At 40.7% G+C, this 17,533-nt stretch overlaps 1 protein-coding gene and 1 long non-coding RNA gene across 2 annotated transcripts in view; one reads left to right on the forward strand and one right to left on the reverse strand.

Annotated features, from left to right (window-relative positions):
* The first annotated feature begins 588 nt into the window (after window positions 1-588).
* On the forward strand, window positions 589-15,523 carry LOC109686673 (HLA class II histocompatibility antigen, DP alpha 1 chain). The gene is made up of 5 exons (XM_020164115.2): window positions 589-792; window positions 7,578-7,823; window positions 8,133-8,414; window positions 8,599-8,766; window positions 15,193-15,523. Exons 1-4 carry the CDS (start codon window positions 714-716, stop codon window positions 8,751-8,753), a joined length of 762 nt encoding a protein of 253 aa, XP_020019704.1. The 5' UTR covers window positions 589-713; the 3' UTR covers window positions 8,754-8,766; window positions 15,193-15,523.
* LOC141425650 (uncharacterized) overlaps window positions 14,090-17,533 on the reverse strand; it is a 32,307-nt gene continuing 28,863 nt past the window's right edge. The window contains exons 4-5 of the long non-coding RNA XR_012450680.1: window positions 16,867-16,980; window positions 14,090-14,231 (exon numbers count right to left, since the gene is read on the reverse strand). This is a non-coding gene — a long non-coding RNA (uncharacterized lncRNA). The remainder of the gene's footprint in view (window positions 14,232-16,866; window positions 16,981-17,533) is intronic.

Genomic DNA, 17,533 nt, shown 5'->3' on the forward strand with positions numbered 1-17,533 from the left:
AAATTCAAGTAATAAGAAACCTAGTTAATAAGAATTATTTAGAAATCTCACTAACTAAGGTAAGCAGGAATAGGAAAATCCTTACAGATCAAGTTCATTCAAGTTCATGAAAACCTCTTGATAGAAACTATAAAACTTCCATATAAAATCAAATAGAAAGAAGATATCTCAGGTGGGTCTGAAGGAAATATTTTTTATTGGATAGTGCATTTATCCCTAAATAATAGCTGAATATTTTTGTAAACCTGATGAAATAATTTTAAAAATCTTTAAGAAAAATGTAGTAGACAAAATACCAAAGATAACCCTGCCTGGATACTTGTGTGGGAGTGGGTGTAGGAATGCAGGAAGACTAAGCCTATCACACAGCATGCAAGCATTTGCCGTCAGAAGCATGTTTGACTTATCTTTTTGGGTCTCTTTCTCTACCTGTGGAAATGCTCTGTGATTTGCGGTTCCCTTGGTTTCCTGGAAATGCTCTCCAGCCTCTTCCAGTTTTCTCTTTACCCAGCAACAGAGGGTGTCAGCTCTATTACTTGTGTGATTGGTTAAGCCTAGCCATGCTGATTCTTCCGACCCTTTTTGGTCATTGTCAGGCTATAGAAGCCCAGAATTTCCCAGCTCTTGTCTGTCCCCATCCTGCCTCAGTTCCTTATTCCCCTCTCTGTGCTCAAAGTCATCAATTGTACACTCCAACGTGTGTCCTGAAGAGAATGTTCCAGACTAAAGCTATGATCCTGAGAGCCCTTGCCCTGGCTTTCCTGAGTGTCCAAGGAGCTGGGGCCATCAAAGGTGAGTGCTCTGGAGGATGCCAGAGGGCCTTAGATAAGAGGTGGGGCAGGCAGCCAGCTAATGCTATAGGAATTTGAGATTTTAGGGACTCATCAGATCTGTTTTCCTCTGTGTCCTTTTCCTCTCTTACTAGCTTATGTGAAGTTCACCTTCATGCCCTCTTGCTCTTCTCTCCTCATGAGAACCTTCATTGAAGATATTGTTATCTCCATTTTAGAGATGAAATTGCTGAAGCTTAAAAAGACTAATACATTTTTCAAGGTTATTCATTAGGTCAAAGAGCCAGGCTTAAATCCAGACCTAGTTCTGATGATCACGCTCTGCAGTCCCCAGGCATCTGCACACAATGACTTTCTAACTGAACCCAGCGGGGACCTTCCTATGTCTCTTGGATCCCCAGCCCCTGCTTTGTGTGGAGACTTAAAGGGAGCTTGGTGTTGGAATCTGGGAGAGGAAGTGCTGAGAGTATTCCTGTATTCCTCTCTGTCTCCCAGGATCCTAAGACCCTTGTAGGATCTTTGTGAGTGGATCAAACCTTCCCTCCTCCTCACCTTTGGTGGTACTGGGGTTTGAACTCAGGGCCTCACGCTTGCTAGGCAGATGCTGTACCACTTGAGCCACTCCACCAGCGGGTCATTCTTCTCTCAGGGGAACAGTGTTTCATATTTTGTTCACGTCATGATTCAGGTCCTGATTTACCCATGGAAGTATAGCTTCATTGAGCGGTGTGGGCTTTGGATAAGCACAAGGACTCAGTGAGAGATGGTAAATTATGGTGAATGCCCTTTCTCCCTGCTGCTGGCATCGGGGAGCAGTGGTGTGAAGGACTAGAATTCGTAACGTAGGCTGGGCATGGATGCGCAGCCCTCAGGAGACTGAGGCGGGAGGATTGTGAGTTCCAGTTCAGCCTGGGCTACATAGTGAGACCTTGTCTCAAGAAACAATACACACAGGGCTGGCAGAATGGCTCATGTGGTAGAGCACCTGCCTAGAAAGCATGAGGTCCTGAGTTCAAACCCCATACCACCAAAAAAAAAAAAAGAAAAAAAAAGAAAATTATAAAGAAACAAAACACATGCCAGGCGCTGGTGGCTCACACCTGTAAGCTTAGCTACTTGGGAGGCAGAGATCAGGAGGATGGCAGTTTGAAGCCAGCCTCAGCAAATAGTTCAGGTGACCCTATCTTGAAAATACTCTAGGCTGGCAAGTGACTCAAGTGGTAGAGCATCTGCTTAGCAAGTGTGAGACCCTGACTTCAAACCCCAGTACTGTGAAAAACAAAACACAACACAAGCAAACAAAAACAAATTCATTATGTAAAAGATGCACCCTGGCCCCTAAATAGTTTAATTTGAGGTGAGGCGTCCAGGGGTGGGTAGAAGTGAACAGGAGGTGAGACTAGGGGGAAGCAGAAGTACCTAGTGCCCTGTTGATGGTCACTTGGGTTATTTTCAGTGATGTACCATACGAATGTATCTCCATATACTTTCGAAGACTTTTAGATTCTTGGTAGACATTATTAATAACTCAGAGCTGCCCTTCTAACTGGTGTCTTCCCTCTCGATATGTTTCTTTCCTTAAAAACACAAATATGAACTAAAAATAAAAATCAACCTTGCCTTCATTCATTGCCTAGAGATGCTGTCTGTGTCCTCACCCTCATAGCAAGGCTTCTGACTTTTGTCTCCAGTACATCCTGAGAAGACTCCCAACTTGGTCAACAGTAACCTCCACACAGGCTCAAACCAACGGGTGCTTTTCAGTGTTTTTCTGATTTGATTTTTGTTTGTTTATTTTTGAGACAGAATCTCACTATGTAACCCAGGCTGGTCTTGAACTCAAAACCATCCTCCCTCTGCCTCTTGAGTGCTGGGATTACAGGTGTGCACCATCATGCCAGGCTGATTAGAATTCTTGATAATATTTGCATTCTAATTCACTTTTTTTGCTTTGTAATTTCTTTTCTTTTCTTTTTTTGAGACAGAGTCTCACTATGTAGCCCAGGCTGGCCTTGAACTTGTGATCCCCTTGCCTCAGCCTCACCACCTGCTGGGATTACAGGCATGCATCACCATGCCTAGCTCACTTCTTTTGATTTATTATTGGAATCTTTTTTTTTTTTAAAGATCCTCCTTAATACACTGTGTCCTTATTTTCCTTTGTACTTCCATTATTCTCCTTTGATCTTGGATTTCTTTATTGATTTTTTTGTTTGGATGACCTATCTATTTATGATAATGGGATGTTAAAGTCTCCCACAACCACTGTGTTGGCGTTTATATATGCTTTTAGGTCCTTCAGGGTATGTTTGATGAAATTGGGTGAGTTGACATTGGGTGCATACAGGTTGATAATTATTATTTCCTTTTGGTCTCTTTCTCCTTTTATTAGTATGGAATGTCCTTCTTTATCTCATTTGATCAATGTAGGTTTGTAGTCTACTTTGTCAGAGTTAAGCATTGCTACTCCTGCCTGTTTTTGGGGGCCATTGGCTTGGTAAATTCTTCCAGCCTTTCATCCTAAGCCTATGCTTATTTCTGTCGGTGAGATGGGTCTCCTGTAAGCAACAAATTGTTGGATCTTCTTTTTTAATCCATTTCGTCAAGCGGTGCCTTTTGATGGGTGAATTAAGTCCATTAACATTAAGTGTTAGTACTGATAGGTATGTGGTGATTCCTGCCATTTAGTTGTCTTAGTTGTTTGAAGGTTTGATTGTGTGTACCTAAGTTGAGGTTACTCTCTGCTGTCTTGCTTTTTCTTTTCCTGTGGTTTGGTGCTGCCTGTCTTTTCATGGTTAAGTTGGGTTTCACTTTCTGTGTGCAGAATCCCTTGCAGAACCTTTTGTAGTGGTGGCTTTGTGGTCACATATTGTTTTAGTTTCTGCTTATCATGGAAGACTTTTATTGCTCCATCTATTTTGAATGATAGTTTTGCTGGGTAGAGTATCCTGGGGTTGAAGTTATTTTCATTCAGTGCCCAGAAGATCTCACCCCACGCTCTTCTTGCTTTTAATGTTTCTGTTGAGAAGTCTGCTGTGATTTTGATGGGTTTACCTTTGTATGTTACTTGTTTTTTCTCTCTTACAGCCTTCAATATTCTTTCCTTAGTTTCTGAACTTGTTGTTTTAATGATGATATGTCGTGGAGTAGTTCTATTTTGATCTGGTCTGTTTGGTGTCCTGGAGGCCTCTTGCATCTGTATGGGAATATTTTTCTCTAGATTTGGGAAATTTTCCGTTATTATTTTGTTGAATATATTACACATTCCCTTTGCTTGCACCTCTTCTCCTTCTTCGATGCCCATGATTCTCAAGTTTGGTCTTTTGATGGAGTTGGTGAGTTCTTGCATTTTCTTTTCACAGGTCTTGAGTTGTTTAATTAATAGTTTTTTGGTTTTTCCTTTAATTACCATTTCATCTTCAAGTTCTGAGATTCTGTCTTCTGTTTGTTCTATTCTGCTGTATTGGCCTTCTGTTTTGTTTTGCAGTTCTGTTTCATTCTTTTTTCTGAAGTTTTCCATATCTTGGGTGGTTTCCTCTTTAATGTTGTCAATTTTTGTCCTGAGTTCATTTATCTGTTTATTAATCTTGTTCTCTGTTTCACTTTGGTGTTTATACAGTGCTTCTATGGTTTCCTTTATTTCTTCTTTTGCTTTTTCAAATTCTCTATTTTTGTTGTCTTGGAATTTCTTGAGTGTCTCCTGTACATTTTGGTTGACCCTATCCAGTATCATCTCTACAAAATTCTCATTGAGTACCTGTAGTGTGTCTTCTTTTAAATTATTCTTGTGGGCTTCATTGGGTCCTTTGGCATAGTTTATCTTCATTTTGTTGGAGTCTGGATCTGAGTACCTGTTTTCTTCATTCCCCTCTGGTTCCTGTACTAATTTTTTGCTGTGAGGAAACTGGTTTCCCTGTTTTTTCTGTCTTCCCGTCATTGTCTTTGGTGTTGTTACTGTCCCTGTACTGTGTGCAATTAAGTATTTTCTAGTTTGAAGTAATAACAATGGTAATATTTAGAATGGAAGGGTGAGCTGAGATGGAAAGCAAGAAGTTAAAGAAAGGGGGAAAACAAATACACAGACAAGAAGGAGAAAATAGAACAAGGTATCAGACAAGAAAGTTTCAAAGGTATAAACAGGGAGCTTTAGTGTACTAATCGACAGTAAGCTGAACAGACATTAGAGAGACAGAGAGAGGATTGAAAATCAAAAATAAAAAAAAGATAAGAATAAAAATAAAAAATAAGTAAATGAAAGAAATATCTATACATAAAAATGAATTAAAATAAGATGAAAAATAGAAAATTAAAAAAAAAACAAACCAAAAAACCAAAAAACCTCCAAGTTCAAATGAAATGAAGTTTCTGTCTTAATAATTTGGGTGTCTGTCTCAGTCTCCAGTCCTGGAGCTGGTGCCTCAGATGTTGTTCTGTAGTTGTCTCATCAAAGGGGATGCATAAAATAGAACAAAACTACACACACACTCACAAAAACCCCACCAAGTGTCCCAAGTTCAAATGCAATACAGTTCAGTAAGTTTTTCAGCATGCAGGTGTAATTCGGTTGTTCTCTCATCAAAGGTAGGGAGAAAAAGAGAAAAAAAGAAAAATAAAACAAAAAAAAGAGTCTGGAGACAGTTCTGAGAATGGTATCTGCAGCTGTGGCTTGCCTGCCCGCTGCTGTCAGCCTGCTGTTGCTGGAGGCGTTATTTATGCAGATCTCTGGGGTGAGCTCAGCACTCAACTGGCCCTGCAGGCGTTGTTTACTCAAAGTTTTCCTGTGAGCCTCTGCTACAGGCTTTCCCCTTTCCAAGCACTGGGAAAGGTGACACTGCACCCTCATTATCAGGCCTGCGTGTTTATTTACAGTTCATGTGGGAGGTGGGTCTTCCCCCCTCTCCTGTGCAGTTCTCCTCCCACCTCCACTTTCACAAGCTTTCCTGCTCCTGATTACTGGGCGGTGCTGCTGCTCCTGCCAGCCACCATGTTTGTTTACAGCTCACATGGGAAGTGGGTCTTCCCTCCTCTCCTGTGGAGTTTTCCTCTCTCCGCCACTCTCACAAGCTTTCCAGCTCCTGGTTGCTGGGAGCGTGCCCGGCTCCCACCGGAGCCTCTCCGGCCAGGCCGGCTTGTTTATTTACAGTCCCAGGAAGGATTCCCTTCTCCCAATCTTTGGCGCTCAGTGTACCCCACCCTCTTTCCCACATGTCTTTATTGTTCTTATTGCTTATTACTCAGTTTCTCTTTTTTGCCCGGGTGGAGGTCAGTCTGTCTAGGGGGCTATGCTGCTCTGGCCCAAGCTTGTCTGTGGGAGTACCGTGGTACTGCGAAGCTCATCTTGTCCGCGTCTTTCCAAGCCGCGGCGACTGGCAGCCTGGGGGCCCTCCTTGTTTCTCCATTTAACGTGAGGTGGAGATTCTCTGTGCCAGCTGGAGGTGTGGAGGGGTCAAAGTTTTGCCTCTTCTCAGTGATTTTGCCTGCAAAATGTGTCTCCAGAGTCTCTCCAAGATTTCATTATAGGAGGCTCGCTTTCTGCTTCCTCCCTCTAGCCGCCATCTTTGAATCCCTCCCCATTATTCTCCTTTGAAATGAATTTTTTTTTTGGCAGCACTGGGGTTTGAAATCAGGGCCTCATGCTTGCTAGGCAAGCACTTTACCACTTGAGCCACTCCGCCAACCCTGAAGTTACTTCTTAATTGTCATGGTCCTCAGAGCTATGCCTTCACATCTCTGAAATTCTTATTTTATGTCCTCTTTCTAGAAAATGTCATGTAGTTTCTTACTTTTCTAGCCCAAATCCTTCTGCCAAGACCAACCATCATGAATGTTGATGGACCATTTCTATTCAGAATGACTTTAGATTTTCTAAATGCAATCTGTCCTATACTGAACACAGAAGCTTCTCTCAGACTGTCTTCCTGTACAATCAATGGAATCTAGACTTCTCACTGGTCCTCTTCCTGTGCTGTTCTTCCCTTATTTCTTTTTACATCTGCTGTGGTCAGTTCTGCATTATCTTCTTTTTGGTGTTATTGCATCTTCCCCTATCTTTCTTTTGATCTCTTCTTTCTTTCTTTCTTTCTTTTCTTTCTCCTTCCTTCCTTCCTTCCTTCCTTCCTTCCTTCCTTCCTTCCTTCTTTCCTTCCTTCCTTCCTTCCTTCTTTCTTTTCTTGACTTTTCATGTTAATACATCTTTTTTCATTCTTGTGCCTCCACTACTTATACATTTTGAACTCAGGGCCTCATGCTTGTTAGGCAGGTGCTCTATCCAACAGTCCTTTGTAGTTTGTTATTTTTCATATAAGGTCTTGCATATTTGGCCTGGGAAGGCCTTGGACTGATTGTCCTATGTTTGCCTCCCACATTGCTTAGATTATAGACATGTGCCATCATGGCCAGTGTAATTGTTGAGATGAGGTCTTGTTACCTTTTTTGCCCAGGCTGGCCTCAAACCGTGATCCTTCTGATCTTTGCCTCCTGAGTTTCTGGGATTACAGGTGTGCACTACCATGCTGGGATCATCCCCCTTTTTTGGGCAGTACTGGGGTTTGAACATGGGGCCTATGTTTGCTTGGCATGCACTCTACCACTTCAGCCACATCTTCGTCCCTTTTTGCTTTATTTTTCAGGTAGGGTCTTGAGTGTTTGCCCAGGTTGGCCTTAGACTGAGATCCTCCTATCTATGTCTCCCACATAGCAGGGATTACATACATGTACCACCATGCCTGGCCCTTACATGTATTCATTCTTACATTTTGTCTCATTTTCTCCACTTTCTTTATACAGCGGACCATGTATCAATTTATCTCGTATTAGCACAGACACACAGACCATCAGGGGAATTTATGTTTGAGCTTGATGAGGATGAGCAGTTCTACGTGGATATGGACAAGAAGGAGACGATATGGCACCTGCCGGAGTTTGGCCGAGCCTTTTCCTTTGACACTCAAGGCGGGTTGACTAACATTGCCATAATGAAGTCGAACTTGGATATCATGATCCGGCGTTCCAACCACACCCAGGCCCCCAGTGGTACAGCCTGTCTTTGCTTCTTCCTCTGCCACCAGATGGGAAGGGAGGGAGGGCCCCTATCCCACACGCAGGATGGGTGACTCAGATGCCCTCTGTTGGGTGTCCTCTTCCTTGGGTGGCCATAGGCTCACTCCAGCATAGCAAAGGGCATGTGTTCACCCTTCCCACTCAAGAGAGAGGTAGCTGAGTGAGGCTGTCAGAGGAATGGCAGTCTTGGCTCTGATTCAGGAGCCCAGAGCCTGAGGTAGAGGACACCCCCTTTGTATTTCAATCCAGAACTGGGCTCTCACAGGTTCTGTCCCCATCCAGAGCCTCCAGAGGTGACTGTGTTTCCCAAGGAGCCTGTGGAGCTGGGCCAGCCCAACGTCCTCATCTGCCACGTGGACAGGTTCTTCCCACCGGTGCTCAATGTCACATGGCTTCGCAATGGACAGCCGGTCACTGAAGGTGTTTCCGAGGGCATCTTTCTGCCCAGCAAAGACTTCAGATTCCACAAGTTCCACTACTTAGTCTTCCTTCCTTCGACTGAGGACGTCTATGACTGCAAGGTGGAGCACTGGGGGCTGGACGAGCCGCACCTCAAGCACTGGGGTATGGAGCCTCTTTCCCCTCCAGGACCTCCATGCACCCTGTGCTCCAGGACCTATTGCACCAACTCCCCACTGTCCTCATCCAAACATGCCATCAAATGGTCTATGACCTTCACCTCCACATTCCCCAGGGCAGCTCCACCCCTCACTGCAACTGCTCACCCCAAATCTTCATTCTCCCCCAGAGGTCCAGGAGCCGGTCCAGGTGACGGAGACGACTGAGACCGTGGTCTGTGCCCTGGGCCTGGTGGTCGGCCTGGTGGGCATCATCACTGGCACCATCCTCATCATAAGAGCTCTGCACTCCAAGCGCGATCCCCGGGCCCAGGGATCCCTGTGAGGTTATTGTGGAGGTGAGACCTCAGGTTCAGTGAGAGGAAAGGGGAGGGAGCCTCGTGCCTGTCGTACATAAAGAGTGGAGGAAAAGTCGGTTTGATTAAGTGTACATTGATCTCTTGATGGGTTAAAACACGGAGCTGCATAACAATAACAACACTGAAAATTTATTGAGAACTTGATATGGTCAGGCAGAGTTCTGGGTGTTTACAGTGATTACCTCATTTTATCGTCCCCAATGCTCTGTGAGGCAGGTATATGACAGTTATCACTTTACACAGGAGAGACACATCTTTTTATGTATGTGGGGGCACTGAGCAAGCTGGCCAAGGTCACACAGCAAGGAAGTGAGAAAGCTAGCACTCCAGTGCAGGAAGTCTGAATCCAAACTGTTTCTTAGCCACTGTTCTCTACACCCTGTTCTATGAAGAAAAAGACCAAGTCCAAACTCTCCAAGAGCCCTTAGTCTGGTAGTTGATCCAGATCCATATTTCCATGCATAATTGCAGCATGGAGTGATGAGGCCTAATAAACTATTTGCTTTCTCTACTCGGAATCAATGAACAGAAGCGTTTTATACATATATATATGGAATATATATTCCTTATTAAAGGGGTATAGGGTTATGTGGTACTGGGTTTCTTTTTTCTTAGGAGCCCATAATCTCTGGCTCCTTCTAGAATCTGAATGCCATGGTATTGCAGGAACATAAAGAGGCGTGCTTCCCACCTTCCCTTGAAGATATTTTTTACTTCTCCCAATCTCACAGAGCCTTTTGGGATGCAGTCAAATACCCTTTTCCTTTTACTTAACTGTGCCCTCAAAATTATGCCATCTGTCAGCACTCCAGATAAGGTGAGACAGAAACCAGGCCTTCAAGTGGCTAAAGGTATGCTCCACTCCTCATTGTCCCTCCTGGGGGACAGCCTCAGGCTCTATACCTTTCCAAATCTTGCAGGGCTGTGCCAGTCACCTCTCCTTGTTCTCATGACCCCCAGGCTTCCAATCTAGACTCTGAAAATTGGACTTTCCAAAAATGTGCTTTGTTCTGCACATCATTATTAAATTGGTGTCTGTAGGAGGCTGAGGGCTGGTTCCATCAGTGTTCTGTGTGAACGCACTGAAAGGCTGGGTTGGAGGCACACTAGACTTCACTCTCTCCCTCCTCGATGTGCACACTCTATCAATCCAGTCCTGCAGAGCTGCCTCTGGGAGGCACAGCAAGCTGCCTACCCCTTTCCTCTGTTCCTAACTTCTCCTAAGTGTCCTGACTATGCCACCAGTGCTCTGTGAGGCAATCTAGAAGTCAGTCTCCTTCCTGGGTAGTGCACTGAAGGGTCTGAATATTGTACCTGCTCTACTCTCTTTCCTCTAAGTGAGACCTTTTGGGCCAAGGAGATCTCTCTTGGTGTAATCTATGTTGGCCTGGGGAACGGGATTACATGGGTAAAGTGAAATTGCTAAACTTTGTAACTGTTTCGAGGTGGTTCTTCTCTGTTCTGTGCTTGTTTAGAGTACTGTAATTTTTTAACTGCTTTTTGGACTTTCCAAAAAAGTCTTTCGTCTTGTACATCATTAAATGAGTGTTGCTGTAGAAGGATGAGGGCTAGGGTGTCCTACTCTGCCATCTTGCTAATGTCACTCCCCAGCAGGTCTTTATTACTGTCTTGATATTATCCTGCCAAACCATGACTTCATGTTCTGCTGATTCTCTCTCACAAAGGCATTGAGGCAGGCGATGATTCTCTCAGGCCTCATGGGAGAGGGCAAAAGCAAAATATGAATGTTCAAGTTTTTCCATTCCTGTCTCTTGTCATGTGCCAAAGCAGGCTCCTCACCCCACCTCCTCCTGCCTCGTGAACTGTGATCATGACCCTTGTCCTAGTTCATAATGACTTTTGACCTCTCTAGTTATTTTTTCTGTAGTCTTTTTATTGGCATATGTTAACTGTACAAAGGGGTTGGTTTCTTGTGATTTCTTTTTTTTTTTTTTTTTTGCAGTACTGGGGTTTGAACTCAGGGCAAATCACGAGCCACTCCACCAGCCCTTTTTTGTGAAGAGTTTGAGATAGGGTGTCATGAACTATTAGCCTGGGCTGGCTTTGAACCATAATCCTCCTTTTCTCTGCCTCCTGAGTAGCTAGGATTACAGGCATGAACCACTGGCACTTGGATATTGTGTTATTTCTATACATGCATTTAATGTACTTTGATCAAATTAACCCCCCTTACTTTCTTATTCTCCCTCCCTGACGTTTAAGCAGTCTAACTGATTTGGTTATTCCATTTTCATACATTTGTATAAAGTACTTTGCTCATTTTCACTTCTGCTTCACCTTCTTCTTTTGCCCTGCCCCCTCCCACTGGTTCCCCCCTACACAAACAGTCTCCATCTTCTACTCATGTCATACATTTTTTTAAGACTAGATTCTGCATATAACAGAGAATGTATGATATATGCCTTTCTCAATCTGGTTTATTTCTATCTATTTTTCTGCAAACAACAAAATTTCATTCTTCTTTATGGCCAAATAATACTCTATCACATGTGTGTACACGCACACAAATACACACACACACACATGTCTCTTCACTCTGGCAATTGTTTCTTTTAATTTATAGAAGCCTTTTAATTTGATGCAATTCCATTTGTCAATTCTTGCTCTTCGTTCCTGAGCAATTGGAGTCCTATTCAGAAAGTCATTACTGTATCTATAGCTTCAAGTGTTTTCTTGTAGTACTTTCAAAGTTTTGGGTCTTATGCTAAGATCTTTCTTTCATTTAGAATTGATTTTTCTACAGGGTGGTATGAATCTAGTTTCAGACTCATACATGTGGATATTCAGTTTTCTCAACATCCTTTATTGGAGAGGCTGTCTTTTCTCTGACATATGTTTTTGGCACCTTTGTCAAAAACCAGATTGCTGTAGCTGTGTGAAGTTGTTTCTGGATCTTCTGTTCTATTCCATCGGTCTACGTCTGTTTTTGTGTCAGTGCATGCTGTTTTGGTACTATAGTTCTGTAATACAATTTGAAGTAAGGCATTGTGATGCCTCCACAATTGCTCATTTTTTCAGGATTGCTTTTGTTATTTGGGATCTTTTTGTGCTTGCATGTGAATTTTAGGATTGACTTTTCTATTTCTGTGAAAGATGACCTTGCAATTCTTATGGGGATTGTATTGAACCTATAGATTGTTTTCAGTAGCATAGCCACTTTCACAATAATAATTCTGCCAACCCATGAACATGGGAAGTCCTTCCATCATCTAATGTCTACTTGAATTTCTTTCTTCAAGGTTTTATAGTTTTCAGTGTAGAGGTCTTATACCTCCTTAGTTAGTTTTATTCCTAGGCATTTAATTTTTTGAGACTATTGTGAAATGGAATTATTTTCCTAAATTCTCTCTGTCTTTTGATTAGCATGATTTTCATATGTTGATTTTTTATACTTCAATTTTGATAAACCAGTGTTTATCAGCTCTAAGAGCTTTTTATGAAGTCTTTAGGACATTTGAAGTTTATGATCATATCTATAAATAGGGACGATCTGAATTCTTCATTTCCTATTTGTATCCCTTTTATTTCTTTCTCTTAACTTATTGTGCTGGCTAAGAATTCAGGTACTATTTTGAGTAGGAGTGGAGAGAGTGGAAACCCTTGTCTCATTCCTGATTTTAGAGGAAATAGTTTCATTTTTCCTCATTTAGGATGATGCGGGCTATAGGTTTATCATATATAGCTTAAGTTGAAGTATATTCTTTCTATTCCTAGTTTCTTCTGGGATTTTATCATGAAAAGGATGTTTAATTTTGTCAAAGGCTTTTTCTGCATCTATCGAGCCAATCATGTGATTTTTGTTTTTATTCTGTTTACGTGCTGAATTACAGCTATTGGTTTTCATATGTTGAACCATCCTTGCATTCCTGAAGTGAAACCAACTTGATCCTGGTGATGATCTTTTTAATGTGTTTAATGTGTTATTGAATTTTGTTTGCAAGTATTCTATTGAGAATTTTTGTGTCTATATGCATCATAGAGATTGGTTTGTAATATTGGCCTCAGTATAAGTTTGGTAGTTTGAGGAATATTGGTGTCACTTTTTTAAAGGTCTGGTAGAATTCAGTAGTGAATCCATCCAGTCCTTGGCTTTTCTTTATTGGGAGACTCTTTATTACTGCTTAAATTGTGTTGTGTTGTGTTGGTTATAGATATGTTTAGGTGATGTGTATCCAGTTGACTCAATTTTTATAAGTCATATACATCTAGAAATTTATTCATTTCCAGACTTTCCAGTCTATTAGAACATAGTTTTTCAAAGTATCCCCTAATGATCCTCTGGATTTAATTGGTGTTTGTTGTGATATCCCATTTCTCATCTTTAATTGTATTAATTTGGGTTTTCTGTCTCTTTATTTTGATTAGTTTAACTAAGGGTCTGTTAATCTCATTTATCTTTTCAAAGAATCAATATTTGTTTCATCAATTCCTGATATTGTTCTTTTTGTCTCCTTTTTGTTAATTTATGCCCTAATCTTTTTTCTTTCTTTCTTTGTTTCTTCCTTTTATCTTATCTTTTTACATTTTTTTGTATGTGTATACATTGTTTGGACCGCCTCACCCCCTCCCCTCTGTTATTTCTTTCTGTTTTGGGGTTTGGCTTGTTCTTGTTTTTCTAAGAGCTTGAGATGCATCATTAGGTTATTTATTTGAGATTGCTCTGATATTTTAATGTAGGTGCTCATAGCTATAAACTTTCCTCTTAGCACTCACTACCTTTGCTGTATCCCAAAAGTTCTGGTAAGTTGTATTTTCATTTAATATTTTTTTTGGCAGTACTCAAGGTCTTCACCTTGAGCCACTCCACCAGCCCTATTTTTGTGAAGGAGTTTTCAAGATAGGATCTCATGAACTATTTGCCTGGGCTGGCTTCCTCCTGAGTAGCTAGGATTAGTAGCAGCAATCCTCCTGATCTCTGCCTCCTGAGTAGCTAAGATTACAGGAGTGAGCCATTGGCACCTGGCATTTCATTTGATGCTAGGATTTCTTTCATTTCCCCTCTTATTTCTTGGATGACCAAGTGATTATTTAAAAGTGAATTGTTCAGTCTCCACGTGTTTGGATATATCCTGTAGGCTCTCTTGTTACTGGTTTCTAGTTTTATTCCATTGTTGTCTGATAAAATACAGGAAATTATCTCAATTATCTTGAATTTGTTAAGATTTGCTTTATGTCCTAAGATATTTATTTTAGAGAAAGTTCCAGATGCTTCTGTGTATTTTTTGCAGTTGTTGGATAGAATATTCTATAGATTTCTGTCAGGTCCATTTTATCTGTAGTGTTAATTAATACTGAGGTTTCCTTATTGACTCTTTGTCTGGATGATCTGTGTGTTGGTGACAGTGAATTGTTCAGTCTCCATGTGTTTGAGTATTTTCTGCAGTTTCTCTTGTTATTGATTTCTAGTTTTATTCCATTGTGGTCTATAAAATAGAAGAGGTTATTTCAATTTTCTTGAAGAGCTAGTTTTTGACTTGTTGACTCAGAGGTATCTGTGAGACAACTAAGTGGGAGGGGGGTCCAGTTAGCAGTTAGAAGTGGATATATGAAAGTAAGTGGAGAGGAGCAGTCTGGGGATTACTTTGGTGGCAATCATTGTGGAAGAGGAGGAGAGGATGAGATGGTCCAAGATGGTTGTTTATAATAAGAATAACATAATGAAGAGAAAGAAGAATTCCAGATGCTATAAGAAAGTATAGAAGTTAGGGCTGGGAGGACAGACAGGAGAGGGATGAACTTGACGTAGGGGTAAAATTTGAACTTGACTTAGGGATAAAGTTTAAGGGGGGAGTACCAAAAAACTCAATTATCAAAATAAATAATATTTTAATCAAATATCTTAAAAATAAAAATTAGTGTAAAATACAGAATTCATAAATGTCAAAAGAAAAGATTTCAAAGAAAATGGAGAAAAAAGACGAATGAGAATATGTAACACATAATCCACAGGAATAAAGAATTTCAGGAAGGAGGAAGTACTGAGGTGTTCTAAATGTTTCACACAGAGTATTTTTCATATGAAAAATATACATTGGTTTTGAAATCCTTTCAAAAATCACTTTTGTACCATGTGAGCCCTGATCGTTCATTGCCATCACTCCAGAGTAAAGCTTCTTCTCTGAACTCAGTAATATGACCCTTCTTCTCAGGATATTTTGGAGACTTGACCCCAAAGTCAACTGGGACTTGGGAGTGAAATTTATCACCTTAGGGTACCTATTGACTTTAACTGCTGCTAAGGTGGAGGACCAGGTCATGTACAGGGATAACCACATTCTCAATCGGCCCTGATAGGGCAGAAAAATGGGGGATCAGCTGTAAAGAGAATGGGGAAAGTGTGTCCTAAACTCAAGGATGTCAGTAACTGTGTGTGTCTTGCTGCAGGTGACAATGTTCCTGAAAAGAAGAGGACTTGGGAGAGCTCTGAATTACAACTGCCCTCCAAACTCTAGCCTCAGCTTCCCTTCTCTATTCCTGTGCTTTCTGTTCCATTGCCCGCCTTTATTGCTGGCCCTTCAAGAATTTATATGTGACCTTAAGGCATTCAGTCTAGTTCCCAACAAGTAGAAAGTAGTGAATATACATTAGTATTTTGTAGCACTAGCATGGAGATTATCCCTTCACTGAGCAGCTCATTCCCTGGTTTCCTTTGAACAACCCTTCACTGCTCCCTTCCTGAGTATCCCCCGAGATCAATAAATTCTTCTATCTTTTAGATTCTGAGTTCTTCTTGCTGGAAGTTGGGAACAAGATCACATATGACTAATAATTTATCTAAGTGTGGTTTCCAGTTGGGTTATGGATATAGTTACTGAAGGTTCTGACACCACCTGGGTGGAAGAATCTGAGAATTTTTGATTCAGCCCTGAGTTATTCATTAACCACAGGATAAGGTGGGGTGGAGAGAGGATAATGGGGAAATGTTGTTGAATGAAGGTTTGGTTGGATGTAGTTTGAAGACTGCAGTAATTGGAATCTCTAAGGGAAGAGATTTACTCTGTCTGGATCAAGATTTCAGGTAGACCTGAATTCTACCCACAACCCTCAGCTTCTTACTTATGGCCATATTATATCTATTGTGAAGTATGTTTTTTATATGATAAGAAAGAAAATAAGAAAGTATACTAATTAATTCCTGCTGTAGTCAGTCACTCCATGTGGGAGACCTTAAATTAAGATTAGCAGAATTTTCAGTTAAAGTTTTGAGGAGAACAGTGCTGAAAATGTAGAAAAGTCTCTTATTTGAGCAAAATTTTGTTACTTTATAGAATGTTCTGTATGTTAATATGAAAGAGTATGAGATAGTAAAAATGCAGATAAATATAAAAGCTTATTATCCTTTTTTTCTTACTTTTAATGCTTTTTAAAAAAATTATTTAAGTAAATTACAATGATATATTTTTGGGTTTATAACCCATAAGTAAAATGTATGAGAACAATAGCACAGATAGTAAGAGGGGATGGAAGTGTAGTGTTGTAAGGTTCTTTGTAAAATAGTATATTACTACTTGAAGGTAGAACATATTAACTTAAAGATAAAATTTCAAACACTGCAGACACTACTAAAAAAAGAGATATCACTAATAAGCCAATGGAGAAGGTAAAATGCAACAGTATGCATAGTTAATCCAAAATAAAGAAGCAAGAGGGAAAATGTGATAAAAGAGAAAACATATTATAAGGCAGTCAACAACAACCATGACAATTAATAAAATGCAGTCTTAACAGAAGTATCGTTAGAGTGCATACACAAAAAGTATAGGTCAACTATGTGCTGTATACATGGCGCTTGCTTTATATATGAAGACAAAGATAAGTAACGAATAAAAGGATGGACAAGAAATGCTAACCAGGGGAATGTTGGTGGCTGTATTAATGTCAGAAATATAGAAATTTTACCAGGAATAAAGAGGGATAGTTTAGCAAGGCATGGTGGCACACTCTTGCAATCCCAGCTGATTGGGAGGCAGAGTCAGGAGGATTGTGGTTTGAGGCCAGCCCAGGCAAAAAGTTAGTGAGACCCTATCTCGAAAACAAGCTGGGCATGGTGGTTCATACCTGTTGTCCAGCTACTCTGAAGGCACGGCAGGAGGGCTGCAGGACTCAGCATGAGACCCTCTCTGAGAAGCAAACTAAAGCCAAAGACCTGGGAGCATGGCGCGTGTTCTGTTCCTGGAACCACAAAAAAGGTGTGTGTGGGAATAATTCATGCTGATAAGAGGAACATATATATATCAAGAACATATAGCAATCCTGAATGTGTGTGCCCCTAATAAAAAGCTTCATCTCATCCATGTGATAAATTAAATGAAAGCAATAAAAGCATAAATAGACAGAGCCACACTTATGTTTTAATATCCCAGCACTATTCTTTCATTAAATAATAGAATAATTAAACAAAAAATCAGTACATATACTGGAATATTTGAATAACATTACCAACCAATCAACATGATCTAATAGACATCTATAGATTAGTCCACCCAATGGCACCAGAATACACATTATTTTCAAGTCCACATAAAATGTTGCAGATGGTAGGCTATATACTGAGTCACAGAAAGTCTCAGTAAGCTTAGGATGGTCAAAATCATGCAGAATACATTCTCTGATTGCAGTGGAATTAAATTAGAAAGCATAGCTAAAAATAGCTGGAAAATCTCAAGTATTTAGGAATTAAAAAACATACTTTTAAAAAGCACTTGTGTTAAAGAAGAGTCCAGAG

Source organism: Castor canadensis, chromosome 8 (genome assembly GCF_047511655.1).
Source record: "Castor canadensis chromosome 8, mCasCan1.hap1v2, whole genome shotgun sequence".
Classification (NCBI taxonomy): Eukaryota; Metazoa; Chordata; class Mammalia; order Rodentia; family Castoridae; genus Castor; species Castor canadensis.

What these genes read in the sequence shown, in the direction of transcription:
- LOC109686673 (XM_020164115.2), top strand. Translation starts at nt 714, where the DNA reads ATGTTCCAGACTAAAGCTATGATCCTGAGAGCCCTTGCCCTGGCTTTC. An exon ending in CCACACCCAGGCCCCCAGTG is followed by an intron (nt 7,824 to 8,132) that starts GTACAGCCTGTC and finishes GTCCCCATCCAG; the next exon opens with AGCCTCCAGAGGTGACTGTG. An exon ending in GCCGCACCTCAAGCACTGGG is followed by an intron (nt 8,415 to 8,598) that starts GTATGGAGCCTC and finishes ATTCTCCCCCAG; the next exon opens with AGGTCCAGGAGCCGGTCCAG.